Source organism: Pan paniscus, chromosome 16 (assembly GCF_029289425.2).
Source record: "Pan paniscus chromosome 16, NHGRI_mPanPan1-v2.0_pri, whole genome shotgun sequence".
NCBI lineage: Eukaryota > Metazoa > Chordata > Mammalia > Primates > Hominidae > Pan > Pan paniscus.
In genome coordinates, this window is record NC_073265.2 from 33,660,178 (window position 1) to 33,688,003 (window position 27,826).

Genomic DNA, 27,826 nt, shown 5'->3' on the forward strand with positions numbered 1-27,826 from the left:
CACTGTACTCCAACCTGAGTGATGGGACTGAGACCGTCTCAAAAAAAAAAAAAAAAAAAAAAAAAGTGCAAAATGGTTACCTAAAATTTTAGAAATGAAAATTTCTGTAAGTTTAACAGGAAAGTTGTTGAAAAAGAAAGTTGGTTTGTTTGACTTTTTTTTTTTTTTTTTTTTTTTTTTTTTTGAGATAGGGTTTAACTCTGTTACCCAGGCTGGAGTGCAGTGGTGTGATCTCTGCTTACTGCAACCTCCACCTCCCAGGCTCAAGCAATCCTCCTACCTCAGCCTCCTGAGTAGCTGGGACTACAGGTACACACAACCATGCCTGGCTAAATTTTGTATTTTTAGTAGAGACTGGGTTTCAGCATGTTGCCCAGGCTGGTCTCAAACTCCTGAGCTCAAGTGATCTGCCTGCCTCTGCCTCCCAAAGTGCTGGGATTGCAAGCTTGGACAACCATGCCTGGCCTGTTTTGCATTTTTGAAAGAAGAAAGTTTTAGAGTGTTAAAACCTCTCATACCTAAAGTAATAGTTTTTAGAAAACTATAGTATACATATGAATTTAGATTCCAATGTATAACTTTCTTTAAATTATATTAACAAAAATTAAGCTATTGGGTAATAGTATGTGACCCAGAATGTAAGAAAAGTGATTTTTTAAGTCTGCAGAGAAGCCAAAAGATATCATAAAAATCCATGTACTCTACGCCAGGCGCGGTGGCTTATGCCTGTAATCCCAGCACTTTGGGCGGCTGAGGCAGGTAGATCACAAGGCCAGGAGTTTGAGACCGGCCTGGCCAACATGGTGAAACTAAAAATACAAAAATTAGCTGGGTGCGGTGGCAAGCGCCTTTAGTCCCAGCCACTCAGGAGGCTGAGGCAGGAGATTCCCTTGAACCCAGGAGACAGAGGTTGCATTGAGCTGAGATCATGCCACTGCACTCCAGCCTGGGCGACAGAATGAGACTGCATCCCAAAAAAAAAAAAAAAATCTATGTACTCCAAAGGGACTCTCCAAGGCTCTCATCAAAATACGTTTCATTCTTGTTCTAATATAATTTTAATACTCTTGGCTGAGGCCGGTGGATCACTTGAGCCCAGGAGTTCCAGACTAGCCTGGACAAATGGCAAAACCCTGTCTTTACAAAAAATACAAAATGTAGCCTAGTGTGGTGGCGTGCACCTGTGGTCCCAGCTACCTGGGAGGTTGAGGTGGGAGGATTACTTGAGGCCGGGAGGTTGAGACTGCAAGTGAGCCATGATAATACCACTACACTTGAGCCTGGCCAACAGAGCAAGATTCTGTCTCAGAAAAACAAACAAACAAACAAACAAACAAAAAAACCTCTTCAGCAGTCTCATTTCAAAACCTGTAATTTGCAGCAAAATTAGAAAAGAAGAATTGCTATTGGCAGGTAAATTGACAAGAAGGCAAAGTGACAACTCATAGCCAAGAAACAGCCAGAAAAATCTGTAATAGCCAAATAAATCAAACTCCATAGCACTATTTGGAGTAATTTAATACAGCCACTCAAAGAGGCTTTGACGATTTTATTAACAGTAATCTTTTTTTTCTGTTTAGTTAATAAAAGGTTAAATTTTGGTTGTTATACCCCATTTAGGAAGCCAAGAGGAAGCTACTTTTGCAGAGACGTAAAGAAATTCACTAAAATGTTAAATGTTGGGATTATGAGTGACTTTTATTTTTCTGTCTTTTATAATTTTTAAAATACTAATATTGGATACTTTTATAATTTAGAAAAAAAAATTGATGTTTAAAAGCCTGAAAATGTGTACAGAAATGTTTCTACCAAAGCTTTAATTTAAAGGACTAAATATCATCTATATAGAAATAATATATTTAGGCTGGGCACTGTGGCTCAAGCCTGTAATCCCAGCACTTTAGGAGGCCGAGGTGGGCAGATCACCTGCGGTGAAGAGTTTGAGACCAGCCTGGCCAACATGGTAAAACCCTGTCTCTACTAAAAATACAGAAATTAGCCAGGCATGGTGACAGGTGCCTGTAGTGCCAGCTACTTGGGAGGCTGAGGTAGGAGAATCACTTGATCCTGGGAGACAGAGGTTGCAGTGAGCCAAGATCGCACCACTGCACTCCAGCCTAGGCAACGGAGTGAGAGTCCGTCTCAAAAAAAAAAAAAAAGACTACATTTATATAAAAATATTAACTCCTCAATATTTGTGCGTTCCTAAAGTTTTACTAGTTATGTCTATCTGGCTCTATTTCTGCTTGTCTGTCATCTATGTCTATTTTCTAAAGATTTATTAAAATTAATCTTGCAAAATAGTTCCACATACTTTTCACTCTTTAGCCAAGCAACTAACAAATAGAACACTATTTGTACTAGGTGTAAAATAACAAGCAGGAAACTACCTTAAGGCTATGAAAAACTGAGACATTAATTGGATTTCTGCAGTGATTTAAAAAATAATATGTTGATACAAAATTATTTTACTTACAGATGATGAAGAACGAGAGCTTCAAATGGATCCTGCAGACTATGGAAAGCAACATTTCAATGATGTCCTTTAAGTCCTAAAGGAACGCTTCAGAAAACCTAAAGTGCTGTAAAATGAAATCATTCTACTTTGTCCTTTCTGACTTTTGTTGTAAAGACGAATTGTATCAGTTGTAAAGATACATTGAGATAGAATTAAGGAAAAACTTTAATGAAGGAATGTACCCATGTACATATGTGAACTTTTTCATATTGTATTATCAAGGTATAGACTTTTTTGGTTATGATACAGTTAAGCCAAAAACAGCTAATCTTTGCATCTAAAGCAAACTAATGTATATTTCACATTTTATTGAGCCAACTTATTTCCACAAATAGATAAACAGGACAAAATGGTTGTACAGGTTATATGTGGCATAGCATAACCACAGTAAGAAGAGAACAGATATTCAGCAGAAAACTTTTTATACTCTAATTCTTTTTTTTTTTTTTTTTTTGAGACAGAGTTTTAGTCTTGTTTCCCAGGCTGGAGTGCAATGGCACAATCTTGGCTCACTGCAACCTCCGCCTCCTGGGTTCAGGCAATTTTCCTGCCTCAGCCTCCCAAGTAGCTGGGATTACAGGCACCCACCACCATGCCCAGCTAATTTTTGTATTTTTAATAGAGAGCTAATAATTGTATATTTAATAAAGACGGGTTTCACCATGTTGGCCAGGCTGGTCTTGAACTCCTGACCTCAGGTGATCCTCCTGCATTGGCCTCCCAAAGTGCTGGAACTCCAGGCATGAGCCACTGCGCCCAGTCTACACACTAATTCTTGTTAGCCCAACAGCTGTTCCGTTCTATCTACCCCTCATTTCACGCTCAAGGAGTCATACCTAGAATAGTTACACACAAGAGGGAAACTGGAAGCCAAACACTGTACAGTATTGTGTACAAAGTCACCTCCCTACTCCTTTTATTTTACATGAGTGCTGATGTGTTTTGGCAGATGAGCTTTCAGCTGAGGCCTGATGGAAATTGAGATAACCTGCAAAGACATAACAGTATTTATGAGTTATATCTTAGTTCTTGAAATTGTGGAATGCATGATTGACAATATATTTTTAATTTTTATTTTTTCAAGTAATACCAGTACTGTTTAACTGTAGCCAGAACTGGCTAAAATTTTTATATTTTCAGAGTTGAAGTTGGTGAAGACATTCATGATTTAAACACCAGATCCTGAAAGGGGTTAAATCTACTTTGAAATGAATCTGCAATCAGTATTTCAAAGCTTTTCTGGTAATTTTAGGGATCTTATTTGATTAGACTTTTTCAGAAGTACTAAATAAGGAATTTTAACAGGTTTTTATTAATGCACAGATAAATAGAAGTACAGTGAGGTCTATAGCCATTTTATTAAAATAGCTTAAAAGTTTGTAAAAAAATGAATCTTTGTAATTACTTAATATGTTAGTTAAGAACCCGTCAAGCTTATATTTGCTAGACTTACAAATTATTTTAAATGCATTTATCTTTTTTGACACTATTCAGTGGAATGTGTAAGCTAGCTAATTCTTGTTTTCTGATTTAAAGCACTTTTAAATCTTATCCTGCCCCCTAAAAACAAAAGGTTTTGATCACAGGGGGAAATTTAAGATTGTTAACCCTATTTTTCAGAAGGGCTACTGTTAATTGCACATAAACATGAAATGTGTTTTCCCCTGTGTACTAACACATTCTAGGCAAAATTCAAACTTATAGTGGTAAAGAAACAGGTTGTTCACTTGTTGAGGTGCAAAAATTCTTAAGACTTCTGTTTGAAATTGCTCAATGACTAGGAAAAGATGTAGTAGTTTACTAAAATTGTTTTTCCACCATATCAAATTAAACAATTCATGCCTTTATAGGGTCAGGCCTACAATGAATAGGTATGGTGGTTCACAGAATTTTAAAATAGAGTTAAAGGGAAGTGATGTACATTTCGGGGGCATTAGGGTAGGGAGATGAATCAAACAATACCCCTAGTAATGCTTTATATTTTAATACTGCAAAAGCTTTACAAATGGAAACCATGCAATTACCTGCCTTAGTTCTTTTGTCATAAAAACAATCACTTGGTTGGTTGTATTGTAGCTATTACTTATACAGCAACATTTCTTCAATTAGCAGTCCAGACATTTTATAAACAGAAATCTTGGACCAATTGATAATATTTCTGACTGTATTAATATTTTAGTGCTATAAAATACTATGTGAATCTCTTAAAAATCTGACATTTTACAGTCTGTATTAGACATACTGTTTTTATAATGTTTTACTTCTGCCTTAAGATTTAGGTTTTTTAAATGTATTTTTGCCCTGAATTAAGTGTTAATTTGATGGAAACTCTGCTTTTAAAATCATCATTTACTGGGTTCTAATAAATTAAAAATTAAACTTGTTTCACTGTTTTGCTGATTCTAATACATACACAAACATCACACCCATGATGTAAATACATTTTAACACTAAAATCTGAGTAAGTTTAGCACTCATTTTAAGTTAAGCTAAACTAAAAAACCAATTTTTTTTTTTTAAACAAAGTCTCACTCTGTTGCCCAGGCTGGAGTGCAGTGGCGCATCTCGGCTCACTGCAACCTCTGTCTCCCGGATTCAAGCAATTCTCCTGCCTCAGCCTCCCAAGTAGCTGGGATTACAGGCACGTGCCACCACACCTGGCTAATTTTTGTATTTTTGGTAGAGACAGGGTTTCACCATGTTGGCCAGGCTGGTCTCGAACTCCTGACCTCAGGTGATCCACCTGCCTCGACCTCCCAAAGTGCTGGGATTACAGGCATGAGCTACCATACCCATCCTGAAAACCAAATATTTTTACACCAGGGCTCTTTACTGTAGGTCTAGTTTATTCAACAAATATTGAATGCCTATTATGTGCCCAGCATTGTTCTAGGTATTAAGATAAGCGGATAAGATAGACAAGGTCTCTGTTCGCATGGAGCGTACATTCAAGTGGGGGCAGTCAGATAATACACAAGTAAACAAATGAACAAGATAACTTTAAATAGTGTTAAAGAGCTATTAAAAATAAAAGTTCTGGCTGGGCGCAGTGGCTCACTCCTATAATCCCAGCACTTTGGGAGGCTGAGGCGGGCAGATCACCAGGTCAAGAGTTCGAGACCAGCCTGACCAACATGGTGAAACCGTGTCTCTACTAAAAAGACAGAAATTAGCTGGAGGTGGTGGCGTGCGCCTGTAATCCCAGCTACTCAGGAGGCTGAGGCAGGAGAATCGCTTGAACCCGGGAGGCGAAGGTCACAGTAAGCCAAGATCACCACTGCACTCCAGCCTGGGTGACAGAGCAAGACTCTGTCTCAAATAAATCAATGAATGAATGAATGTTCTAAGGTTCCAAACAATTAGATTTTACTGAACTAAAACATTACAGTTATTTGGCTGGAATGGAATATGCAAGGGAGAGAGAAATGAGGCTGAAGAAGTATGGAGGGGTCAAGATAGGGAGAGCCTTGTAAGTTTAGGTATTGCTACTGACCCATAAATAAAATGAAGCAAATATACATGGAAAGATGATTTTAGAAGAAAAGTGAATATGACTTCAAAATCATTTCTAAAATATGACACAGTTTGAAGAAATCTTAAGATTGTGTCTTTTGGGCTTCTCATTCCTGTAATCATGTAACAACAAAATTTGCTTGAATATGAGGACAGAGAATTTGTTTTTTAAAAAAGCAACAACAAGACAGGTGTGGTGGCTCACGCCTGTAATCCCAGCACTTTGGGAGGCTAAGGCAGGCAGATCACAAGGTCAGGAGTTCGAGACCAGCCTGGCCAACGTGGTGAAACCCTGTCTCTATTAAAAAAACACAAAAATTAGTCGGGCTTGGTGGCGTGCGCCTGTAATCCCAGCTACTTGGGAGGCTGAGGCAGGAGAATCGCTTGAACCCAGGAGGCGGAGGTTGCAGTGAGCCAAGATCGAGCCACTGCACTCCAGCCTGGGCGACAGAGCTAGACTCCGTCTCAGAAAAAAAGCAACAACATACTTAGGAGGAAGTGTATTAGACTGTTTTCACACTGCTATAAAGATACTACCTGAGACTCGGTAATTTATACAGGAAAGAGGTTTAATGACTCACAGTTCCGCATGGCTGGGGAGGCCTCAGGAAACTTACAGTCATGGCAGAAGGCAAAAGGGAAGCAAGGCACATTTTACATGGTGGCAGGAGAGAAAGTGTGCACACAGGAAACTGCCATTTTTAAAACCATTGGATCTTGTAAGAACTCACTATCACAAGAACAGCATGGGGGAAACCCTCGCCATTAACCAGTCACCTCTCACCAGGTCCCTGCCTCTACACAGGAGATTACAATTCGAGATGAGATTTGGATGGGGACACAGAGCCAAACTGTATCAGGAAGGTAGTCACTTTCCATAATGGGGCTGACCTTAGAAACACCTATTCTCTCATGTGCGGCACATGGTTTCAATGGGACAGTGTGTCATTAATACATTTTCAGTCTAGGTTATAGAGTTTTCACATCACATGTGGGCCATCGACATTCAGTTCTAATTTTTTTTTTTTTTTGAGACGGAGTCTAGCTCTGTCGCCAGGCTGGAGTGCAGTGGCGTGATCTCGGCTCACCGCAACCTCTGCCTCCCGGGTTCAAGCGATTCTCATGCCTCAGCCTCCCGAGTAGCTGGGACTACAGGCATGTGCCACCACGCCCAGCTAATTTTTGTATTTTTAGTAGAGACGGGGTTTCACCATGTTGGCCAGGATGGTCTCAATCTCTTGACCTCGTGATCCACCTCGGCCTCCCAAAGCGCTGGGATTACAGGCATGAGCCACCGCACCCTACCCAGTTTCTTTTAAAACTCTCTTCACTAAGAGTTCCAAGTGAAAATTCAACCAACTAACCCAGAAAAAGGGGGGAAATGTAATGGTTCATGTAAGAAAAGTGCATAAAGAATAGGAATCCCCTGGACTTAAAGACAACTGAAACAAGGACTGGAATGCTGCCAGGACTTTGTTTCACCAACTCCCATTTCTACTTCCCTCTACTTACTACCTTGTCTCAAACTAGCTCCCTCCTCAAAGTTCTAACTGTGGCTTCTAACAGATCATATTTTCTTAGTTTTGCTACCTGGGAGGGGCTGCTCCTCTTCCCTTAGTTTCACTTCAAAAATCTGAGGGAGGCCAGGCACAGTGGCTCATGCCTGTAATCCCAGCACTTTGAGAGGCCAAGGTGGACAGATTCCTTAAGCCCAGGAGTTCAAGACCAACTTGGGCATCATGGTGAAACTCTTGTCTCTACAAAAAATACAAAAATTAGCCAGGTATATGCCTGTAGTGGTGTATGCCTATAGTTCCAGCTGTCTGGGATGCTGAGGTGGGAGGACACTTGAGCCCAGGAGGTCAAGGCTGCAGTGAGCCATGACCATACTACTATATTCCAATCTGGGTGACAGAGTGAGACTCTTGACTAAAAAAAAAAGAAAAAAGTCTGAGGTAAGGAAAGGGAGACTTCTGCTTCTGGCTATGTTGGAGTAACTTGACTAGCCCTCTTGGATTAGTAGCACCTATAAAACTCGACAAGATGTATTAGGCAACTATTTCCAGCCAGCACAAGACTACTATCTCTGAGAGAAGGGAAACTTAGGCAGTGAGCCCCACAATCATCCCACTTTTTGTGGTGTAAAGAGGCTGGGAGTAAGAGCAGAGCACAGTGGGTCTGCTGAACTGAGAAGGCAGAGACCATAGGGAGCAGCTGAAACATTTGGAATCTGTTGGGTCGGACACCAGAGAATAGGGAGCTGTTCACAGAGGCAGCCCCAGAAATCCATATAGAGGTCCCCACAAGTCCATGGCCAAGGACTGGGCTATACATGCTCAGAAAAAAGACCATCTAATGCTTACAGATAGCAGTTGCTACAGGGTTGAGAACAGAATAGAGATACCAGAGGCCAAGAAGTTTTGGCACAAAAGCAGTGCTAAGGCACATTGGATTTCTGGGCCTGCCAAGGTGAACATCTTTAACAATTGCAGCAACAGGCTGGGCGGGTGGCTCATGCCTGTAATCCCAACACTGGGAGGCCAAGGCAGGTGGATCACCTGAGGTCGGGAGTTTGAGACCAGCCTGGCCAACATGGCGAAACCCCATCTCTACTAAAAAAAACACAAAAATTAGCTGGGCGTGGTGGCACATGCCTGTAATTCCAGCTACTCGGGAGGCTGAGGCACGAGAATCGCTTGAACCCAGGAGGCAGAGGTTGCAGTGAGCCAAGATCATGCCACTGTACTTCAGCCTGGGCAACAGAGGGAAACTCTGTCTCAAAAAAAAAAAAAAAATTGCAGCAACAGCTGAAACATTAGAAAGGCTGCACATTAGGAGTAAACTCCATCCCCTAGAGTAAGACCTACTCTAGATCCGCCTTATCAAAGCCTAAAGTCAAGCCTTGACAAGATTAGCAGGGGAAACAGAGTATGGAGCTTGTGTCCTGCCAACATAGGGCTTGCAAGTCTCCTTAGGCTTTCCATAGATGTGAACTAACAAAGTATAAATAAAACCAAGCATCAACAAGTTTAGGTGACCACTCAGTAACTGAAGTGCCTGCTAAAACAAGAATCATCACTTTTCAGGGAAGATAACAGAATCTAGAGTCTCTAAAACATTATTATTCATAATGTCCAGTGTTCCCTAAAAAATGACTAGACCTACAAAGAGATGAGAAAATGTGGTCCATAGTTTTTTAAAATTGGGGTGGACTTTGTTATTTGTTTTGTTTTGGAGACAGTCTTTTTTTTTTTTTTTTTTTTTTTGAGATGGAGTCTCACTCTGTCGCCCAGGCTGGAGTGCAGTGGCGCGATCTCTGCTCACTGCAAGCTCTGCCTCCCGGGTTCACACCATTCTCCTGCCTCAGCCTCCCAAGTAGCTGGAACTACAGGCGCCTGCCACTACGCCCGGCTAATTTTTTGTATTTTTAGTAGAGAGGGGGTTTCACCATGTTAGCCAGGATGGTCTCGATCTCCTGACCTCATGATCTGCCCGCCTCGGCCTCCCAAAGTGCTGGGATTACAGGTGTGAGCCATCGCACCCGGCCTGGAGACAGTCTTGCTCTGTTGCCCAGGCGGGAGTGCAGTGGCACGACCTTGGCTCACTGCAACCTCCACCTCCCAGGTTTAAGCAATTCTCGTGCCTCATCCTCCTGAGTAGCTGGGAAGGACTACAGGCACGCAACACCACACCCAGCTACTTTTTGTGTATTTTAGTGGAGACAGGGTTTCACCACGTTGCCCAGGCTGGTCTTGAATTCCTGAGCTCAGGCAATCCACCCGTCTTGGCTTCCCAAAGTGCTAGGACTACAGGCATGAATCACTGCACCCAACCTTTATTGTATTTGTTAATGGAGCTATTATAAATATGTTTAAAGAATTAAATGAAAATATGTTAATGAAAGAACAGATAGGGAATCTCAGCACAGACACAGAAATTATAAAAATCCTAATGAGATTCTAGAACTGCAAAGAACAATAACTGAAATGAAAAATTCATCAGATGGGTTTAATAGCAGATTGGAGATGGCAGAAAAATGAACTTGAAGACATACAAACTAACATGTCCAAGTATTTGGAAACACAGGGTTGACATGTTGAGAGACTCAGAAATTTGAATTTTTGATTTATTCGTCAAAATTAACGTACAGCCCTTAAGACACTATCCATCCAACTCTCTAACACGGGATTCTATCATGGCAGAACAATGACCATTCTGCAACTATGTATTGAATACCTAATACGTGTACAGAACTGTTCAGAGTACTGGGGATACTGCCGTGACAAAATCCCAGCTTTCATGGAACTACATATTAGAGGAAGAGACAAAATTATTTTATATGCTTATTATATGACCAGTAGTGATAAATGCTGAGAAAAAGAAGCCAGAATAAAGTGAGTAATAGGCCGGTAGGCCAAGCCCAGTGGCTCAGGCCTGTAATCCCAGCACTTTGGGAGGCCGAGTTGGGCGGATCACGAGGTCAGGAGTACGAGACCAGCCTGACCAACATGGTGAAACCCCATCTCTACTAAAAATACAAAAAAATTAGCCGAGCGTGGTGGCGTGCGCCTATAATCCCAGCTACTCGCTGAGGCAGGAGAATAGCTTGAACCCGGGAGGCAGAGGTTGCAGTGAGCCCAGATCGCGCCATTGCACTCCAGCCTCGGCGACAGAGTGAGACTCTGTCTCAAAAATAAATAAATAAATAAATAAATAAATAAATAAATAAATAATAGGCCAGCCCGGTGGCTCATGCCTGTAATCCCAGCACTTTGGGAGGCCGAGTCAGGCAAATCACCTGAGGTCAGAAGTGCGAGACCAGCCTGGCCAACATGGTGAAACCCCATCTCGGCTAAAAATACAAAAATAGCAGGGCATGGTGGCATGTGCCTGTAGTCCCAGCTACTCAGGAGGCTGAGGCAGGAGAATCACTTGAACCCTGGAGGCAGAGGTTGCAGTGAGCTGAGATCACACCAGTGCACTCCAGCCTGGGCAACAGAGCAAGACTCAGCCTCAAAAATCAAAAACAAACAAAAACTAAAATGAATAGTGATGGAGGGGTGCTATTTTAGATAGGACGATCAGGGAAGGCCTTTCTGAAGAGGTGGTGGTAAAACATGCAATGTGAATATCCTGTATAGCACTATTCAATTGAAATATTGAAACCACCTGTATATTTTTAAATTTTCTAGTAGCCACATTTTTTTTTTTTTGAGACAGAGTCTCGCTCTGTTGCCCAGGCTGGAGGGCAGTGGCACGATCTCAGCTCACTGCAAGCTCTGCCTCCCGAGTTCACGCCATTCTCCTGCCTCAGCCTCCCAAGTAGCTGGGACTACAGGCGCCTGCCACCATGCCCGGCTAATTTTTTGTATTTTTTAGTAGAGATGGGGTTTCACCATGTTAGCCAGGATGGTCTCGATCTCCTGACCTTGTGATCCACCCACCTCGGCCTCCCAAAGTGCTGGGATTACAGGCGTGAGCCACGGCGCCCAGCCCACATTTTTTTAAAAAAGGGTGAGATTTTGATATTTTACTTAACCAATATACGCAACATGTATTAAATACAGAATACTATTAATGAGATTTTTTTTTTGAGATGGAGTTTCGCTCTTCCACCCAGGCTGGAGTATCGTGGAGCGATCTCGGCTCACTGCAACCTCCACCTTCCGATTTCAAGTGATTCTCTTGCCTCAGCCTCCCCAGTAGCTGGGATTACAGGCGCCCGCCACCATGCCCAGCTCATTTTTGTATTTTTGGGGTTTCATCATGTTGGCCAGGCTGGTCTCGATCTCATGACCTCACGAACTGCCTGCCTCGGCCTCCCAAAGTGCTGGGATTACAGGCATGAGCCACTGCGCCCAGCCATGAGGCAGAGGTTGCAGTGAGCCAAGATTGAGCCATTCCAGCCTGGGTGACAAGAGCAAGACTCTGTATTTAAAAACAAAAACAAAAACAAAAATTAGCCAGGGGTGGTAGTGCACGCCTGTAATCCCAGCTACCTGGGAGGCTGAGGCAGGTGAATCACTTGAACCCAGGAGGTGGAGGTTGCAATGAGCCGAGATTGTGCCACTGCACTCCAGCCTGGGCAATAGAGCAAGACTCTGTCTCAAAAAAAAAACAAAACAAAAAACTGGCTGCTGTGTTGAAAAGATTGAAGGGGTTCAAGAGTGAAACAGAAAGACTTTAAAGGCTGTTATAGCATTCCAAGTTAAAGATGATGGTTATTGAACTAGAGAAGCAGTTGAGGTGATGAGAAGGGTTTCGATTCAGAATTGATTTTGAAAGTTTATTGTACTTTAAAATTGGACATTGTGTATGAGAAAGAAAAACTGCATTTAGTAAGGCAGAGAATACTTAAGGAGGTGCAGGTTTGAGAGAAAATTAAAAATTTAGTTTTGACCACATTAAGTTTCAGATGACCATTGCCATCAAGTAATTGCAACAGTGGAGCAAAATAACAGTTCTGGTATTTCAATATTTAATATGAATATTACTGCCTTACTGAGTTGCAATAAGTGACAAAAACATATACATCATAGAATTAACATAAGAATGAACTGTGAAGAACAAATGCCTTGTATTTCAGGTAAAAGGTAAATATATTCCATATACTCTGGAATAAGGACCTACTGAAAGACTGCTGAAGATTTGAGGTATTTGCATTACATTACTTTTTTTTTTTTTTTTTTTCTGAGACAGAGTCTTGCCCGGTTTCCCAGGCTGGAGTGCAATGGCCTGATCTTGGCTCACTGCAACCTCCGCCTCCCAAGTTCAAGGGATTCTCCTGCCTCAGCCTCCCAAGTAGCTGGGATTACAGGCGCGTGCCACCACACCCGGCTAATTTTTTGCATCCTTAGTAGAGACGAGGTTTCACCATGTTGGCCAGGCTGTTCTTGAACTCCTGACTTCGTGATCCACCCACCTCTGCCTCCCAAAGTGCTGGGATTACAGGCGTGAGCCACCATGCCCAGCCTACATTTTTTTTTTTTTTTGAGATGCAATCTCATTCTGTCCCCCAGGCTGGAGTGCAGTAGCATTATCTTGGCCCACTGCAACATCTACCTCCCGGGTTCAAGCAATTCTCCTGACTCAGACTCCTGAGTAGCTGAGATTACAGGCACGTGCCACCACACCCAGCTAATTTTTGTATTTTTAGTACATATGGGGTTTCGCCATGTTGGCCAGGCTGGTCTCAACTCCTGACCTCATGTGATCTGCCCACCTTGGCCTCCCAAAGTGTTGGGATTACAGGCGTGAGCCACCGCGCCTGACCCTATTACATTACTTAATGAACACTCTACTTCATTAGTGTCTTCATATAGCAGTAGTTTTGAATAGTTTAAAAAGCATTCAAGCTGGGTATGGTGGCATGTGCCTGTAGTTCCAGCTACTCAGGAGGCTGAGGTGAGAGGATCACTTGAGCCCAAGAGTTTGAGTCCAGCCTGGGCCGCCTGGGCAATATAGCAAGACTCCACCTCTCAAAAAAAAAAAAAAAAAAAACACAAAACCAGAAAGCAAAAATACCTGCTACTAGCTTTTTGCATTAATTACACTTTTTTCCTGTGGCCACTGCTTTACATCTAAAAATACTTCATACTTTTTTAAGTTCATATTTTTAGACCATTATTTTATTCTAAAATTTTGGACTAGATTGTTACGGAAGCTTCAAGACATTAACTACTACCATTTAAGGAGCAAGGAAAGCATCTTGCTAAGTGCTTTCATAAATAATCTAATTTGATCTTCACAACAATTCACTTAGATATTGCAGAAAAGGAGGCTAGGAGAGAGACCATGGGATATAAATTAAGGTAAAAAGCAGAACATAACAATTATCCCTTGTGAAAAAATGGTGTTAAAATGTTAAAAATTGCAAATGGACTTAGGCTTACTATCAGCAACCTTTCTAAACTTAATAATTTTTCTTTTAATAGAGATAAGGTCTCACTATGTTGCCAAGGCTGGTCTTGAACCTGAGATACAATGATCCTCCCACCTCACCCTACCAAAGTGCTGAGATTATGGCCTGGCCCTAAACTTACCAAATTTAACAATGGTAATAATATTGCCATAAGAGGTGGTATAATGAGCAGAATAGGGGCTTGAGTCTCTATTATATTTCTTACTAGATGATTGTGACTGTCTTTGGATATGGCATGTTTTTCTTCTTTTTTTGAAATTTCAGTGTCTTCAACTGAAAGGCAGGGAACAAATACCACCTATTTTACCTACCTCATAGGGTTGTTAGGAGAATCAAAATGCATATAAAAGTGCTCTTTGGAAATAGCATATTTTACTTAAGTTTTAGGAACGTGAAGGTTTGAAATAACGATTTCTTGGAAATTTTTTCCCCCAGAAATATTTCTAATTTTTACCTGATTTAAAAATAACTTTATTAGCCAGTCCTCGATACTGGGAGGCTGAGGTGGGAGGATCACTTGAGCCCAGGTGTTTAAGGATGCAGTGAGTTATGATCATGCCACTGCACTCAAGCCAGGGGTACAGAGGAAGTCCTTGTCTCCAAACAAAAAGCAAAACAAAACTTTAGGGGCTGTGTGCAGTAGCTCAGGCCTGTAATCCCAGCACTTTGGGAGGCCAAGGCAGGAAGATGGCTTGAACCATGGATTTTGAGGTTGCAATGAGCTTTAATTACTTCAGCCTGGGGAATGGAGTGAGACCCTGCCTCTAAAAATAAATAAATAAATAAAATAACCTTTAGTAATAATGGGGTAACTGTTCAGTTGGTATTTTACTGCTTTCCATGATACACTCTGGATAAACTAATTATTTGTTGGATTCCATTGAACTTTTCAGGAATCTATTTTTTTGTGTGTGGACTGTTACTATTAATAGTTCTGTGCTGTGTATACCACCAGCTCCCAATAAATGTCGCATTCAGAGCATTTTTGCACTAGGAAGATTTACGGTGCAAATGAACTCTGACAGAAGAATCTGTAGTATACAAGGTTTTCAGAAGACAACCCACCTGCTCCATACTTCGAAATAATGAGATTCACAACGGTATGTTATTTCTGCTTACTTCTCAGCCTCTCTTGCCATCTTCCCCCTGCCCTCCCATCCTCTTTTCTTAGCGCACAGAACTACTTCTCCAATGGCTCAACACAGTCTCATCTTTGGACTTTTCCGTCTGTTGTTTCCTTTACCCAGACACTCTTCCCCTGCAACACCAACTCCTCCTTTTTGTCTCAGATGTTATTGTACGAAACCTTCCCAGACCCCCTCGCCGGCACTCTCATGTGTTTTACAACGCCTATCATGCCATCCTTGTATTCGCTTTATCAGTTTTTAAATTCTGTTTACTTGGGTGTCTTCTTCAATAGATTATGATCTTTGGCCGGGCGCGGTGGCTCACGCCTGTAATACCAGCACTTCGGGAGGCCGAAGCGGGCGGATCACGAGGTCAGGAGTACGAGATCAGCCTGACCAACGTGGTGAAACCCCGTCTCTACTAAAAATACAAAAATTAGCCGGGCGTGGTGGCGCGCGCCTGTAATCCCAGCTACTCGGGGGGCTGAGGCACAAGAATCGCTTGAACCCGGGAGGTGAAGGTTTGAGCCGAGATCGCGCCACTGCACTCCATCCTGGGCGACAGAGTGAAGACTCCGTCTCAAAAAAAAAAAAAAAAAAAAAAAAATCATTACCTTTGGGGAAGGCAGTGTCCGTGTCTGCCTGGCTCACTGTTTTACCCGTCGCACCTAGTTATTTTTTCAATAAATATTTCTTGATTGAATAAGGAGAGTGGCTTGGAGTTTCAGTGAAAAATGTTCTTCCAAACACTAGGCTTGGTTTTCCGATACCCCACTAGAACTGGATTCTCCGGACTGATACATTTTCACTCTGTGGAGCTGACCGTCCTTTGACCTAGGGTCGCAGGTGGGAGCCCACTGGCCTGAAAGATCCGAGTTTTCAACCTGCAGAATCACCGCCAACATAGGGTTGAGTCGAAGGGCATGAATATTTATGATCCAAAAGCGACTGCTACGCCCTTTAGGCAATGAGCTGGAAAGGGAAACTTCAAGGGCCACCGAAATCCCAGGAAAGGCGCCAGATTCGCTTTCTCCCGGCCTCAGGCAGCGCTCCCTACAAACTACCTCCTCCAGCGCGCCAAGCCGTTAGTCCCGCCTTATCCCCTCAGCTCCACCTACCCAGCGCGCCCACAGTTACTAAACCCTAGCCGCCAGGGTGCACTACGCGTTCCTAAGCCCCGCCTCCGGGGCAAGGGCGCGCTCCCCCTCCCAGCTCTGCCCAAGCAGTTCCGTTAGGAGCGGGAGGAAAAACCGTCCGTCGGGTCCCCGCCTCTCCACTCCTAACGCTTTACTCCCTACTCCCCCTGCGACCACTACACAGCCGGCTACGGAGGCCCCTAATGTACAAATATCCCCCAGGCCCTTGCTTATCCTGATAGGTTTTGTCCTTTCTTAATCGACCCAGTACTAAGGCCTTGTGTTCAGTTTTTCTCCGGGATTCAGACTAGAGAGTTTCTTCCGGCGTAAGGAACTTCAACGCTCTTCACGGAAGTAAAAGTGTTTTTTTGGTTGTTGTTGCCGTTGTGGCTGCCCACATTCCTTCCCTCCCACCTCGCGGAATTGTGGCGGGAGGGGGAGGAGGAAGTCAGGGCGCCTGCGCGGAGAGGCCGCTTTCCATCCGGGTCCCTGTCCGTGCGGTGCAGCAGGTCGGTAGGCGGGAAATGGCGACTGGCTGAAGGAGCTGGTTCTGTTGCTGCTGCGGGGTAAGCGGGAAAGACACCACACATTGCGCAGTCGGGACCATCGCCGGAGCCTGAGGACACTTCTCTGTCGTCACAGTTAGGTAATCCCCTTCGTCCAGACGCCGCCGCTGCTTCCAATCTTAGTCCTCCTCCTCTTCCAGGGCCGTCTGCCGGGATCTCCTCCCCTTCTAAACCTGGTCCTCCAGCGGCTCTGGCGCCTTGGTAGGCATGCACTCTTTGGCGCCTCGTACGTCCACTGTGCGGAGCCGCTCCTTTCTGGACTTTCCCCTGGGAACAGAAAGGGAGCTCACTTCCCGCCAGCTTCACCTCCTAGGTTGCGGCCTGCGTTGTGATTTCTGGGGTTAGATTTCACTTTGCTACCCACCCCCACTCCGATCTCACGTTCCTAGTCCCAACCTCTGGGTAATTAAGTTAGAAGTTTAGCTTTTTTAACCTTTTTGGCCCACCTGATGTTTTCAGCATTTCATTCTTTCGAGTAGGGTGCTTTTAGGGGGGCGTTGCTCTTATCTCAGTTCTTATAAACACCTTTTCAGAATCTGGAAGAAGGGATTTGACTAAGTTCTGTTTATCTTTTGTACTGTTAAAATCTCGAGTTGACATTGTTACTTTTTCAAATCGGGAGTGGTAGTAAAGAACAGTCCATGTGGAAGGCCTCTGGTTTCCACAGTGGTCAGTTAGAGTGAACCTTATTATCCTTAATATTCTCTGCTTTCTTTGGATTTTAAATGTCTGTATGGGTGTTTACTTTTGCATTCTTGGCCAGAGTTCTGTGGTAAATAATTGCATAAGTAAATCTTGTTTATTTACTTCTCACCCTAGTGGTGGCTGGATGTGTGAATGATGTTAAACACTTCAGCGTACCTTAGGGAAACCTAAAGAGATCTAAGAGCTCGTAAACTTACCTGAGATCCTGAAATGAAACGTACTCAGTAGATGTTCCTCCGAGGCAGGGATTTATCTTCCTAATGCTGGTAACGCAGTACCAAGATGAATTTCTTCAGTGGGTATACAAATTAGTGACTTGAAATGATGGATTTATCTGTGTAATTTTCAAATTGTAGATTGCTTTGTCTCCCCATTCTTCGCCCAGTTTTAAATTTTCGTTCCTGGTCCATTTTTTATTCTTAGAAGAGGGAAATGGCGTGTTAAAGCTGGTTTTACTATATTTCTTTACTTTTTCTTTCCTTTTTTTAAAATTACATTGCAGACCAATTGTTCATAAAGAGAAGTAATAAGGAGGCTGTTGGTGTTTTCGGAATTTATTAATCATGTTGAATTTGGGATCTTTGCAGGTTTTTTTGTTTTGTTTTCACTAATCAAATTAAAATTTTAAAAACTGTTCACATTGAATATCAGTTGATATTTATAACTCAGGTTTTCAGTTCTGGATAGGTCCAGCTTAGAGAATTTCACTATTGTTTGCACGATGTTTTGGTTAATTTTCAATAATAAACAGGAACACACAAACATTATTATAATCCTCATTTGGTAGACTTTGCCCAAGGTCATAAAGAAAGTCAAGGCAAAAGGTAGCTCTTATGTGAAGAAGTTTTTTAGGATTAAGTTGAACTTCATACTTTCCTAAGGCGAATAGAATAGTGGAGGTACAGGCACGTTAACTACTTGCCGAGTCAGTTTATTTAAAAAATGGAGCCAAATATGCAACTTAAAGGGATCTTAAATCATTGGTCTAGTGTGTAGGTTTTGTCTGTATTTTAATGACCTTTTTGGGTAGTTAATAGCGTTAATGTTTTTAATAAAAATTAGTTTGCAGCTAGCTGAATGAGCATTGTAGACCTTGTTTTCAAGAGTTCTCCTAAATTGTTTAGTACTACGTGCATTCAGTACTTGCACTCTTTTAATGCTTTCTCAGAGTTGAAAGAATGTATAAGCTGGCTGGGTGGGGTGGCTCACGCCTGTAATCCCAGCACTTTGGGAGGCCAAGGCAGGCGGATCACAAGATCAGGAGTTCGAGAGCAGCCTGGCCAACATAGTGAAACTCCATCTCTACTAAAAATACAAAAATTAGCCGGGCATGGTGGCGCACACCTGTAGTCCCAGCTACTCGGGAGGCTGAGACAGGAGAATCGCTTGAACCCAGGAGGCGGAGGTTGCAGTGAGCTGAAGACCACCCCACTGTACTCCAGCCTGGTGACACAGCGAGACTCCGTCTCAAAAAAAAAGAATGTAAAAGCTATAAATGATGTAGTCCTTAAGCTTTGTGGACTTGTAGCTATATAGAAAATCTAAATAGGATTGCATAGGAATGTCAGGGTTTGTATGTTTCACAAGATTCCATTCTACATAGTGTCTCTTGTGCATTTAACTTGAGCTGGTAATGTTACTGTTTTCCCACTGTTAAGAAATTAAGAATTGGGGAAGTCTTTTCTTTCCAGATTCATCTAGCTGATCTCAAGTTTGTGATTTCTGGTTAAGTGGTTTTTCATGAGATTATTATATAACAGAGTCCATCTAATTCTGGTTAAAGAAACTTGGACCTGTTGTTCACCAAGGATGTACTAGATTCTGGATTTGTACCTATAGATTTTGTCAGTTGAGTAAAATGGCATTTATTTTTATTTTTATTTTTTAGAGATGGGGGTCTCTCTTTGTGGCCCGGGTTGGAGTGCAGTAGTGAACCCCTGGGCCTATGCAGTCCTCCTGCTTCAGCCTCCCAAGTAGCTGGGACTGCAGGCACATGCTACCACACCTGGCTAATTTTTTAATTTTTTTGTAGAGATGGGGTCTCACTATGTTTCCCAGGCTGCTTTGCAACTCCTGGCTACAAGCAGTCCTCCTGCCTCAGCCTCCCAAAGTGCTGGGAAGACGGGTATTTGCCACCAAGCCGAGTCCAAAATAGTATTAATTTATCCTGGTCATAGGAGACTGTGCTTTAGATTGATGAGATAATGAATAAAATGGTTTGCCAGAATTTGGAAAAAGCAATATCTAATTGTAACTTACCAGGTTGTGAAAGCATAAAGTAGAAAAGACACTTTAAGTCACAAATATCAAGTGTGCTGAGAGTTTATTTGTGTTGTGCTCTAAGTAATTTTTCTGGTTAAAAGTAAGCTAAAAAGTACCTGATTGTTTTAAGTAAATTGGCTACAGGGGGTCATTTGCTACTTTTTTTTTGTTTTTTTGAGACGGAGTTTCGCTCTTATTGCCCAGGCTGGAGTGGAATGGTGTGATCTTGGCTCAGTGCAGACTCCACCTCCTGAGTTCAAGTAATTATCCTGCCTCAGCCTCCTGAGTAGCTGGGACTACAGGCATGCGCCACCACACCTGGCTAATTTTTGCATTTTTAGTAGAGATGGGGTTTCTCTATGTTGGCCAGGCTGGTCTTGAACTCCTGACCTCAGTTGATCCACCCACCTCGGCCTCCCAAAGTGCTGGGGTTACAGATGTGAGCCACCGCACCTGGCCCACTTTTTTTTTTTTTTTAATGGAGACGGGGTCTCGCTGTGTCACCCAGACTGGTCTCAAACTCCTAGGCTCAAGTGATTCTCCCTCCTTAAGCCTCCCAAAGTGCTGGGCTTACCGGCATGAGCCACTGCACCCGGCTCATGATGAGGAGCCTTGACAGATATGGAACCCATGTTAAAACCGTTTAATTGCAGCTTTAGTTTTCACTTACTTGGCATTTGCCAGGAGGCATATATCTAAGCCAGACATATATTCACTAGTGTTTGTATGACTACATTAATTTTTTAATTTAAACTATATTAAATTGTAATTGGACGTGCATTACAAATAGGTAGACTAGGTAGTTGACTGTGTGGTATAATTTGAGAATTGCCAATGCCTAACTTTATTTATCTCTCTCCAGTGTTTTTCTAAATGTCCTGTTTAAAAATCACAAATTCTCTGAAAGAGGAAACTTTAAAAATTGTCTTTTGTTGACAATATTAGCACAGATTGACTATCAAATAAGCTTATTGGTACCACACACAGGTTGAGGGTTCAGAGATAAGGAAACATAGGAGAGTTAAGTTTTTTGTTTGTTTGTTTGTTTGTTTTTTGTTTTTTTTTTTTTGAGACAGCGTTTCGCTCTTGTTCCCCAGCCTGGAGTGCAGTGGTGCGATCTCAGCTTACTGGAACCTCTGCCTCCTGGGTCAAGCCATTCTCCTGCCTCAGCCTCCCAAGCAGCTGGGATTACAGGCGCCCACCACGACGGCCGGCTAACTTTGTATTTTTTTTCTTTAGTAGAGATGAGGTTTCACCATGTTGGTCAGGCTGGTCACGAGCTCCTGACCTGAAGTGATCCACCCGCCTCAGCCTCCCAAAGTGCTGGGATTACAGGTGTGAGCCACCGCGCCTGGCCAGGAGAGTTAAGTTTTTATGCACTGGCTGTGATTAGAAGGGGTGTAGAATATAGGAGCATTGTCTCGGAAAGATGACAGGCATGGTGGGGATAGAATTATGGTGAGAAGCTTTGGCTGCTTGGAGTCCTTTGGGATCCTGACAGTAAGGAATAGTGAGACTGAGTGTGGCCCCAAGAAGAATTGTAAGACCTTAAAGACAAATATTTTAATGAAGGTCACAATAGGCCAGTTGACTGTACTAGGGACTATGTATTTTGTGATATCCATATGTTCCTATATTATTATTTTATTATTATTATTATTATTATTATTATTTGAGATGAAGTCTTGCTCTGTCGCCCAGGCTGGAGTGCAGTGGTGCAATCTTGGCTCAATGCAACCTCCGCCTCCCGGGTTCAAGCAATTCTCCCGCTTCAGCCTCCCAGGTAGCTAGGATTATGGGCACACGCCACCATGCTCGGCTAATTTTTGTATTTTTTTAGTAGACATGGGGTTTCACCATGTTGGCCAGGCTGTTCTCGAACTCCTGACCTTGTGATCCGCCCACTTTGGCGTCCCAAAGTGCTGGGATTACAGGCGTGAGCCACTGTGCCCGGCCTATTATTATTATTTTTTTGAAACAGAGTCTCGCTCTGTCTCCCAGGCTGCAGTGCAGTGGCGCCATCTCAGCTCAATGCAACCTCTGCCTCCCAGATTCAAGTGATTCTCCTGTCTCAGTCCCCCGAATAGCTGGCATTACAGGTGCCCGCTATCACGCCTGGCTAATTTTTTATATTTTTAGTAGAGATAGTGTTTCACCATGTTGGCCAGGCTGGTCTCGAACTGCTGACCTCAGGATGATCCACCTGCCTCGGTCTCCCAAAGTGCTGGGATTACAGGTGTGAGCCACCGCACCTGGCCGATTCCTGTGTTAGATTGAAGAAAAAAGAGAAAGTCTATATTGAACATGAATGATCAACATGGGATTCTAGCATGGAAATGTGTTTGTGGATTTGATTAAAACAACACAACAGGCTGGGCTTGGTGGCTCATGATTGTAATCCCAGCACTTGGGAGGCTGAGGCAGGCGGATCCCCTGAGCTTAGGAGTTCGAGACCAGCCTGGGCAACATGGCGAAACCCTGTCTCTACCTAAAATACAAAAATTAGCTGGGCATGGTGACTCACATCTATAGTCCCATCCACTAGCGGGGCTGAGAAGGGGAGTTGCTTGAGCCCAGGAGGTTGAGGCTGCAGTGAGCCGTGAGGGTGCCGTCCATTGCACTCCAGTCTTCCAGCCTGGGTAACAGAGCAAGACCCTGTCTCAAAAAAAAAAAAAAAAAAAAAAGGACAAAAAACAGCTGAAACAGTGTACTAGTAGAACATACTTGGGATTACAAGTGTGAGCCACTGCGCTCAGCCTAAGTAGGGATTTAAATATTTTATATACATATATATATACACACACACACACTTTTTTTTCTCTTGAGATGGACTCTCACTCTGTTGCCCGGGCTGGAGTGCAGTGGCACGATCTCAGCTCACTGCAACCTCCGCCTCCCTGGTTCAAGTGATTGTCCTGCCTCAGCCTCCTGAGTAGCTAGGACTACAGGTGTTTGCCACCACGCCTGGCTAATTTTTGTATTTTTTCTGTTTGTTTTTGTTTTTGTTTTTTGAGACGGAGTCTTGCTCTGTCACCCAGGCTGGAGTGCAGTGGCGTGAGTTGAGGAGTTCGAGACCAGCCTGACCAACATGGTAAAACCCCGTCTCTAGTAAAAATACAAAAAAAATTAGCTGGGCATCGTGGTGTATGCCTGTAATCCCATCTACTTGGGAGGCTAAGGCAGGAGAATCGCTTGAACCCAGGAGATGGAGGTTGCAGTGAATCGAGATTGCGCCACTGCACTCCAGCCTGGGCAACAGAGCAAGACTCTTGTCTCAAAAAAAAAAAAATCAGTGTATATTTTAAGAGTGTGTTTTAGTCATCAGTAATCTAACAACCCATATATTGTTTCTCTAGAGAAAATAGATTGATAATGGTTTTAGAAAAATCATTGTTATTTATTTATTTATTTATTTATTTTTTTCTTAAGAGATAGGGTCTTGACTGGGCGTGGTGGCTCATGCCTGTAATCCCAGCACTTTGGGAGGCCAAGATGGGCAGATCATGAGGTCAAGAGATCGAGATCATCCTGGCCAACATGGCGAAACCCCATCTCTACTAAAAATACAAAAATTAGCTGGGCATGGTGGCGCATGCCTGTAGTCCCAGCTACTCAGGAGGCTGAAGCAGGAGAATTGCTTGAACCTGGGAGGAGGAGGTTGCGGTGAGCTGAGATCGTGCCACTGCACTGCAGCCTGATGGCAGAGCAAGACTCAGTCTCAAGAAAAAAAAAGAAGACAGAGTCTTACTCTCTAACCTAGGCTGGAGTACAATGGCACAGTCACAGTTTACTGCAGCCTTGACCTCCTGGGCTCAAGCGATCCTCCTGCCGCAGCCTCCCAAGTAGTTGGAACTACAGGTGTGCACCACCATGCCTGGCCAAGTTTTAAAATTTTTAAATAAAGGCAGGGTCTCACTGTTGCCTAGGCTGGTCTTGAACTCAGTCTCAAGTGACCTCTTCCTAGGTGGGCCTTCCAAAGTGCTGAGATTACAGGTGTGAGTGAGTCACTGTGCCCGGCCAAAAACACATTCTTTTTTTTCTTATTTATTGAAGAAAACTTTAAGTCAGAGAAAACCCTATAATTTTATCAGCCTAACTCAGTTGTTTTATTTTTTGTATAGTTCTGTATTTTGCCAAATGTTTTTGATAAGTTTATTATATTTAGTAGTTTTTAAATAATTTTATAATATTAGCTAAATGGAAAAGCAGAGAAGACCATATATCAGAAATATTGATGATCCAGAAAGACCACCTGTCTTTATCACACACTTTGTTGTGAATAGGATTAAAATAACCTTTGACCAGACACAGTGGCGCACGCCCTGTAATCCCAGCACTTTCGGAGGCCAAGGCAGGCGGATTACGAGGTCAGGAGTTTGAGACCAGCCTGACCAACATGGTGAAACCCTGTCTCTACTAAAAATACAAAAATTAGCTGGGCGCGGTGGTGTGCACCTGTAATCCCAGCCACGGGGGCTGAGGCAGGAGAATTGCATGAACCCGGGAGGCAGAGGTTACAGTGAGCCGAGATCACGCCACTGTGCCCTAGCCTGGGCGACAGAGTGAGACTCCGTCTCAAAAAAAAAAAAAAAGAATCCTTCTGACTGTGCGCAATGGCTCACGCGTGTAATCCCACCACTCTGGGAGGCCAAGGCAGGTGGATCACCTTAGGTCAGGAGTTCAAGACCAGCTTGGCCAACATGGCGAAACCCCGTCTCTACCAAAAATACAAAAATTAGGCGGGCATAGTGGCGCATGCCTGTAATCCCAGCTACTCGGGAGGCTGAGACAGGGAATTGCTTGAACCCTGGAGGCGGAGGTTGCAGTGAGCTAAGATCGCGCCATCGCACTCCAGCCTGGGCAAGGAGAGAAACTCTGTCTCAAAACCAAAAAAAAAAAAAAAAAGAGAATCTTCCTGTTGTAGAGTTGATTTTTTTTTTTTTGAGGCGGAGTCTCGCTCTGTCACCCAGTCTGGAGTGCAGTGGCGCAATCTCAGCTCACTGCAACCTCTGCCTCCCGGGTTCAAGCGATTCTCCTGCCTCAGCCTCTCGAGTAGCTGGGATTACAGGTGTGCACCACCACGCCTGGCTAATTTTTGTGCTTTTAGTAGAGACGGGGTTTCGCCATGTTGGCCAGGCTGGTCTCGAACTCCAGACCTCAAGTGATCCACCCGCCTCGGCCTCCCAAAGTGCTGGGATTACAGGTGTGAGCCATCGCACCTGGCCAAGTTGCTATTTTATATAATGCTCCTATACTTAGTCCTTCTTCCCTAGTTGTCTTGATTTTTTTTCTTAGGTGACGGAGAAATCTGTTTTTTCCCCAAGTCCTCCTCCTCCTTTCATAATGAAGGCTTATGGAAGTAGTGGAGAGTAAAGGTGGACAGTTGTAATACCTGAAACTTGATTTCAGATTAGTCAGGCTAGAAATGTAGACTAAGTGGAAACATGCTGCTACTTTTGAAAATGTCATTTGGTGTCAAAGAGGGCAATGACTTTAGCTTTTTCTTTCATGAATATAGTAAGTTAATGTAAATTTAGTAATCGTACCATTTGTAAGGTAGAGTATAAATTAACAGACCCAGAGAATTTTAGAGCTGGAGGAGACCAAAGAGGTCATCTAGTCCAATAACATTTGTGTTTTATTGTGATGAATCATTCTGAAGACTCCTTAACATGTAGTGAATGTTTATCTTAATGAGGTTGCTGCAGGATGAGTTGTATATGATGGAAGGATGAAGACAGCTCTGATTAATTAATGACTCATCTCCCATTTTGACAGCTCTTTGTTTGTTTATTTTTTAGGTAAAATTTACACGTGAAATGCCAGATCTGATGTCCAATAATTTCTTTTGCTGTTGAGGAAACAAAGTGCTAGAATGATTGCATGACTTAAGCAGTGTCTCACAGCTAACTAATGATAGATTAAGGACTGGAAACTGAGTGTGTCCACCTCTTAGTCTGGAGGTCATTCCTTTAGTAACTCCTTCAGGAGTCTACTCTAGAACCTTGCATGCATGTATTATTTTTTATATAGCCAACTGTAAATATACATAAAGTTTTACAGCAAATCTTGACTTTGTTGCCTTTAATGTTTGATTTGTGATCTTTTTGTAATTTTCTTTATTTATATGTGTTATCTACTCTTGTTTCTCTCTTAATGCATGACACATCAGAACAGGTTGAGTATCCCTCATCCAAAATGCTTGGTATCAGAAGTGTTTTGGATTTCAGATTTTTTTGGATTTTGGAATATTTGCATATACATAATGAGGTATCTTGGAAAGGACCCAAGTTTAAACATGAAATTCATTTATGTTTCATAAGTACCTTACACACATAGTCTGAAGGTAATTTTAAACAATATTTTTAATAGTTTTGTGCATGAAACAGTTTTGACTGCATTTTGACTGACTCGTCACATGAAGTCGGGGTGGAATTTTCCACTTGTGACATTATGTATGTTGGTGCTCAAAAACTTGGATTTTGGGGCATTTCGGATTTTCAGATTTTTGTATTTCAGATTTTCCTAGTAGGGATGCTCAAGCTGTATACCACTTCTCATTCAATTAGCAAATACATTTGTAAAGAGGGCACATAAGTAAGTTGTAATTTGTTGAGAATTCTTCATATACAATGTGCTATTTTCTCTTAATGTTTTTAGGTAGAAATGTGTGCATTCAAGACCTTGGGAGCAGATTATCAACTGAATTTATGCTTTTATCATTATTGTAATCATATTGTTAATACAAGGCAATTTGAAACCATAATTGTCTGCCTCAAAAATTGCTTGGTATCATGGATTTTGTGAAGGGGAAGGAAATCTTATGAGGAAGAAACTTTTAGTTTTATTTATAAGCCCCTTTTTGTAGGCAAGAATTAAGTATTGATGTGAAGATTGTTTATGTTTCAGTGATACGGTCTCCTTCACCCCAATTATCTGGCCTTTTTGAGAGAGATTTGAAAAATTGTGGCTTAGTTCAACAAAGATTGAGTTAACTCGTGTGCCAGGTTACTAGAATTATGGATCCAGCATCTACCTTCAAGACTCTTACAGTCTAGTGCAATTAAAGAGAAAGAAACAGATTATTTAATACAATTTAAGAGCTAAATTAGAGATAATCACAGGGTTTACACAGGTTTGAGGCTATAGAGGTGGTTACTTATACATGATACTTGGGCTGAGTTTTAAACAATGAAGATAATAGTTAATTGAAAGAATGAGGTAAAAAGAGCAGAAGCATGTATAGAGCACAGTGTGGGCAGGAAACGATTAGTACTGCAGTGCTAAGAATGTGGCAGCTGGCTGGGTGCGGTGGCTCACGCCTGTAATCCCAGCACTTTGGGAGGCCGAGGCAGGTGGATCACGAAGTCAGGAGATCAAGACCATCCTGGCTAACATGGTGAAACCCCATCTCTACTAAAAATACAAAAAATTAGCCAGGCGTGGTGGTGGGCGCCTGTAGTCCCAGCTACTCGGAAGGCTAGGGCAGGAGAATGGCATGAACCCGGGAGGTGGAGCTTGCAGTGAGCTGAGATCACACCACTGCACTCCAGCCTGGGTGACAGAGCGAGACTCCATCTCAAAAAAAAACAAAAGAATGTGGCAGCAAATAGCAATGAAAACAGACTGGGAAGTAGTTATTGTGGGTTTCATATGCAATGCTAGAGTTTAGTCTTTATTTTGAAGGCAGTTGATGGGAAACCTGGGTGAGAGGAACAGGCAAGTTTGTGCAGTGCCCAGGATCTATTTAAAGGGGACAAGACGAAGAAATATTTCAGAGGTAAAATCATCAGGATTTGATGATTGACTATATAAGATAAGGGAGAGGAATAATAACTGTGATGTTTAGGATGGCTTCTAAGTTTCTGGCTTGGCTAGTTAGGTAGATGGTAGTAGCATTACTTGTGATGAAGAATATATTAGGAAAAATACGGTAGGAAGAGCTTTTGGTATGGGGGTGGTATGGGAAAAGTGAATTCAGTTTTGGGTGAGTTGAATTTGAGGTACCAAGTAAAAGTGTTGAGAATGTGGTTGAGTGTGAGTCTGAAATTTAGAGGCAGTAGAGATTCTAGTAGAAT

At 42.6% G+C, this 27,826-nt stretch overlaps 2 protein-coding genes across 5 annotated transcripts in view; both read left to right on the forward strand.

The window, feature by feature from the left end:
- Positions 1-4,901, forward strand: part of GOLM2 (golgi membrane protein 2) — a 128,242-nt gene extending 123,341 nt beyond the window's left edge. For both annotated transcript variants that reach the window (XM_003811381.5, XM_003811380.5), the window contains one exon: positions 2,479-4,901. In XM_003811381.5, the coding sequence (XP_003811429.1) occupies positions 2,479-2,549 (71 nt within the window). In that variant the 3' untranslated portion in view covers positions 2,550-4,901. The remainder of the gene's footprint in view (positions 1-2,478) is intronic.
- A 9,310-nt stretch (positions 4,902-14,211) lies between these two features.
- Positions 14,212-27,826, forward strand: part of CTDSPL2 (CTD small phosphatase like 2) — a 100,210-nt gene continuing 86,595 nt past the window's right edge. The window contains exon 1 of one of the 3 annotated variants that reach the window (XM_003811378.6): positions 14,212-16,861. The gene's annotated coding sequence lies outside the window, so the exon portion shown is untranslated. The remainder of the gene's footprint in view (positions 16,862-27,826) is intronic. The other 2 variants (XM_055098377.2, XM_008963796.6) reach the window with 2 other exon arrangements.